Genomic DNA, 5,020 nt, shown 5'->3' with positions numbered 1-5,020 from the left:
CAGCGGCCACGGCTCACGGGCCCAGCCGCTCCGCGGCACGTGGTATCTTCCCGGACCGGGGCACGAACCCGCGTCCCCTGCATCGGCAGGCGGACTCTCAACCACTGCGCCACCAGGGAAGCCCCTGCACTGTTGTCTTATACCTTGCTTGAAAGCTGGCATCTATTGCCTCACAGCCTCAGCCAAACAAAGAAGAAAATATTTCCATCTAACATCCCAGATACAACAGTACTTCAATAATGCTACCTATTTTTATTGTAATAGCATGCAATACAGGAAAGAAACACAATTGTGGGGACTTCCCTGGTGGTCCAGTGGTTAAGAATCCACCTTCCAACGCAGGGGATTCAGGTTCGATCCCTGGGTCGGGGGGGCGGGGCAGGGGACACACGACTAAGATCCCACATGCTGCAGGGCAACAAAGCCCGAGCGCCACAACTACAGAGCCCAAGTGCTCTGGAGCCCACGAGCCGCAATGAAAGATCCCGAGTGCCACAGCTAAGACCCGACGCAGCCAAAGATAAATAAATAATTTTTTTTTTTTTTTAAAGAAACACAATTGGGCAGAAGAGAAACCAGAAAATCAGATGGCATAGTGTTGGGTGGGGCAGGTGGCAGCCCAAATCATGCTGGCTTCTTAAAAAAAAAAAAAAAAAAATAGATAGACATACCAGAAAATCAGATGGCATAGTGTTGGGTGGGGCAGGTGGCAGCCCAAATCATGCTGGCTTCTTAAAAAAAAAAAAAAAAAAGCATTGATTGACTTGTGTAACTGAAAGTATTGGTTTCAGGTACGGCTTGATCTAGGCATTTGGCTACTTGATCTCCATTATCTTCTATACTTACTGCTGTATTGTTTCCATTACCAGTTAAGGTTAGCCTTGACCCTATACATGGTGGCAAGATGCCTGCAACTCTATAGATGACTTCTTTCCAGGTGCAAGTTCTAAACAAAACATCTCCAGGAAAAGTACGATTCTGGGGCTTCCCTGATGGCGCAGTGGTTAAGAATCCACCTGCCAACGCTGAAGCCCACACGCCAAGAGCCCGAGCTCCGCAACAAGAGGAGCCACTGCAACGAGAAGCCCGCGTAATGCAAAACGAAGAGTAGCCCCTGCTCGCCGCAACTACAGAAAGCCTGGTCACAGCAACAAACACCCAAAGCAGCCAAAAATAAATAAATAAATAAAATTTATTAAAAAAAAAAAAAAGTATGATTCTGAGTCATGGGTTTTGGACGGATCCTGTGCCCGCCTGACTGTAGCCATTTGTGGTGGCTGGGGACATGGAAACCAACCAACTTAGGCCTGGATTCTATATACACTGCTAGAGCTTGCAGACATTAACCCTAGAGAGACTGAGATGGGGGTTTCAATGAGAAATTGGGATAGAATTGCCAGAAGGGAAAGTGGGTACTTGGCTGCAGAATCAAGGTACCCATTATAGATGGAGCTATGAATTGAGGAGTGTCCTTAAATGCCTTTATTAAATGCTTTCTGGGGACTTCCCTGGGAGGCCAGTGGTTAGGACTCTGCACTTCCACTGCAGGGAACATGGGTTCGATCCCTGTTCTTTGGGGAACTATGATCCCATATGCCGTGCAGCATGGCAAAAAAAAAAAAAAAAAAGCAAAAAAGCTTTCCATCACTACATTGGCCTTAACCTGGACTGATTTGGTTCTACTCTACCTTTTTTTTTTTTTTTTTTTGGCACAAGTCACGTGGGATCTTAGTTCCCCCACCAGGGATCAAACCCAAGCCTTCTGCATTGGAAGCACGGAGTCTTAACCACTGGACCACCAGGGAAGTCCCCTACTCTATCTTTTTAAAAATTAATTAATTAATTAATTTAATTTTTGGCTGCATTGGGTCTTCGTTGCTGTGCGCAGGCTTTGTCTAGTTGCGGACAGCGGGGGCTACTCTTCGTTGCAGTGCACGGGCTTCTCATTATGGTGGCTTCTCTTGTTGTGGAGCACGGACTCTAGGCATACAAGCTTCAGTAGTTGTGGCACACAGGCTCAGTACTTGTGGCTCACGGGCTCTAGAGAGCAGGCTCGGCAGTTGTGGCGCACGGGCTTAGTTGCTCCGCGGCATGTGGGATCTTCCCGGACTGGGGCTCGAACCCGTGTCCCCTGCGTTAGCAAGCGGATTCTTAACCACTATGCCACCAAGGAAGTCCCTCTCCTTTTTCTTAAACTGATCCCTAAAAACATCATCCTGATTCTCTATGAAGATGAGATTTTCCAACATGACTGCTGATGTGGCTTCAACCACTTCCTATCTTCCACAGGCTAGACAGCTGTGGCTTCACAGCCAAAGCTTGTGAGGATATCTCTTCCACCCTGGGGGTCAACTAGACCCTAACAGACCTTTAACTGACCAACAACGCCCTGGGGAACACAGGTGTCAGGCTGCTATGCAAGAGGCTGAGTCATCCGGGCTGCAAACTTCGAGTCCTCTGGTAAGAGATGGTCCCTGGTTCTGGAAGAGACAGGACACAGGGCTTGGAGTTAGAAGTAGAAGTCAATCGTTGAAACCCTCCATTTGGATAAACAAATAATCTAGAAAATTTGCAAATAGTTCATTTGTCCACTTGTGTATGCAATTTGTACAAAATACAGAGGCCTTACTTTGCCTCTTGGGAGATATCCGTACCTTTTACTGGCCGTGTGACCTTGGGTAATTTAACCTTGGGTAATTACCTAATCTGACAAGTGAGGCCATTTGTCACCTAATGAGAATCTGGAATACTCTGCCTGGCCTCAAATTCTCATTCCATCACTTACCAGTTTTGTGATGTATTTTTGTAAATTAGTCGACCTCTTGGCACTTCAGTATCCCTGTCTGTAAAATGAAAATAGCTGCTTCTTCAAAAGATTATTACAAATTAAATGAGTTAACACAGGTTTGGGATTTAAAATGGTGTGTAGCTCAGAGTAAGCCCATTTCCCAATAGGATTTGGTTTCAAATGAAGAACTAGTTAATGGAATTATATATTTTAACAGGGCAGGATGCATGCATGATAGGTTTAATGTATCATCTTAATGCCACAATAGTGGCCTGGACTATTTCCCACTCTGTGTCCTCAGGCTATTTGGAATGGACCTGAATAAAATGACCCACAGAAGTTTGGCAGCTCTTCGCCTAATGAAACATTACTTGGACCATTGGCTGCTGAATGGTTCCAGCTGCTGGTTCTTTTCTTGAAGTCAGGACAGAGGAGGATCATCCCAGAACCCGAGAATCAACAATGAGCCAGTTCTTTACTTCCTCAAGAGATAGATTCCTCTGCAGAATAATCCTTGCTGCTTGGGGTCTATGTAATCACCGTGGGACAGAGCTTGGGATTTTAGTTTTGGAAGTTAGTTGGTGTTTTGGAGAGAATTCAGGGCAGGGCCCAAATGATTCTAGAGCAGAAACTCTCAACTGAGGGTGATGTTGCCTCTCCAACCTCCACTGCTCTCCCCCCACCCCCGCTGCAGAATACCTGGCAGTGTCAGAGGATACTGGGGTTGGGAAGCTACTGGCATCTTGTGGGTAGAGGCCAGGGGTCCTGCTAAACCTCCTATAATACACAAGACAGCCTCCCATAGCAAAGCGTTAGGGAACTGTTGACCGAAACCCCCCCACCCCAACCCCAGCCCCCACCCCAACCCTCCCCCACCCCCGCCTTGGCCAGGCCTGCTTGCCTGTGTTTTCTCACAGCAGGAGGTCCCGGTAAGGAACATGGTAAACTAAGCAGGAGAATTCGGGAGGGGCCAAAAGAGGGAGGAGATGACCAGCCTTCCAGAGTCCTTCTCAATGAATCCATCTTGGCTGAGAGATGCAGGCACCACCAGGGAGGACCCCGAGTCAGACAATGGCCAAGCAAGATGATTGGCCAGAGACAACCCAGAAACCGACCTCATTCCCATAAACCCTGAGACTGCAAGCCACGTGGCAGAGCAGTTCTCCTGGGTTCCCTCCCCCTGCTGCTCTCTGCTCGGGCGCCCCTTCCTAAGTCTTTTGCTTTGTCAGCACATGTCTCCTGGGACAACTCATCGCCGAGTGTTACACGAGAGCCCACTCTCGGGCCCTGGAAGGGGTCCCCCTTCCTGCAACAACAGTACTTAGTTTCAGTGTCAACTGTGCCGAAGTTGAGAAGCCTTATTCTCAGAGAGGATTGGTGCAGTGAGGATATTAGGCAGTTTGGGAGGATGGTGTATCTTACAATGACTGTCAGGCCAACAAGCCTTGCAATCTTGGTTTGCACCATGGTTCCGACTGGAGCTACCAGGACTATGGTTGGACACCTGCAGGCTGGCCAATGACCTACACCAGGCTTTGGATGAAACCATGAAATCAACCACAATTTCATGACTGGGGACTTGAGCTAGGAAACTTCAGACTATGTCAATGACCACTGGCAAACTTCACCAGGATGCCATGAGCATGCCATGCTGAGGATGTCTGTAAAGACCGGAATTTACTAGGAAGCAGAGGAAATTTGCACGTAAGACTTAGTGACTTTGTAACCTATGAAAGGGTGAAAAACCCAGACTCTGAAGACACTCCTGTGGCCATCAATAAATGTTCTGACTACTCACATAAAACTGTCCCTTGAAATACTCATTGAACTGCTGAACCCTATAATTAAACCCTTAAATTATTAAATCCTTAGCTTAGCCTGGCCTCAGGTCTCCCTTAAAAGCAGCTTCTGAAACAGCTCTTCTCACAAGCTATTTGATCATGACCAGACTTTTAAGGCTGACTGAACTAAGGGTAACCTGTCCCACTTTAACCCAATCCCTAGGCTGTGTCATAAGAAATCTGTGGGTGTGAACGTTGAGTACGCCTTGACGTGAAGGTATGGGTTTTCTGGTTTTACGTTGATAGTATACAACTAGCAACACAGAACTCCAAGGGCTTAATTACTGGCCACTCAAGGTCCAGTAGCTGGAATGGTTTGGGGAGGGCTACTGGGAAACAGCCTGTCAAGAGATGGGATGTGCCAACTGTAATAGCTGGACATTTTAACTAT

The 5,020-nt window shown here is 47.4% G+C and overlaps 1 protein-coding gene across 1 annotated transcript in view; it reads left to right on the top strand.

Annotated features, from left to right (window-relative positions):
• NLRP12 (NLR family pyrin domain containing 12) overlaps window positions 1–3,207 on the top strand; it is a 10,013-nt gene extending 6,806 nt beyond the window's left edge. The window contains 2 exon segments of the mRNA XM_055079236.1: window positions 2,290–2,460; window positions 3,090–3,207. Coding sequence (XP_054935211.1) covers window positions 2,290–2,460; window positions 3,090–3,207 — 289 coding nt within the window.
• Window positions 3,208–5,020: the final 1,813 nt, after the last annotated feature.

Source organism: Physeter macrocephalus, chromosome 17 (genome assembly GCF_002837175.3).
Source record: "Physeter macrocephalus isolate SW-GA chromosome 17, ASM283717v5, whole genome shotgun sequence".
Lineage (NCBI taxonomy): Eukaryota > Metazoa > Chordata > Mammalia > Artiodactyla > Physeteridae > Physeter > Physeter macrocephalus.
This window is presented reverse-complemented; position numbering and strand designations above follow the sequence as displayed.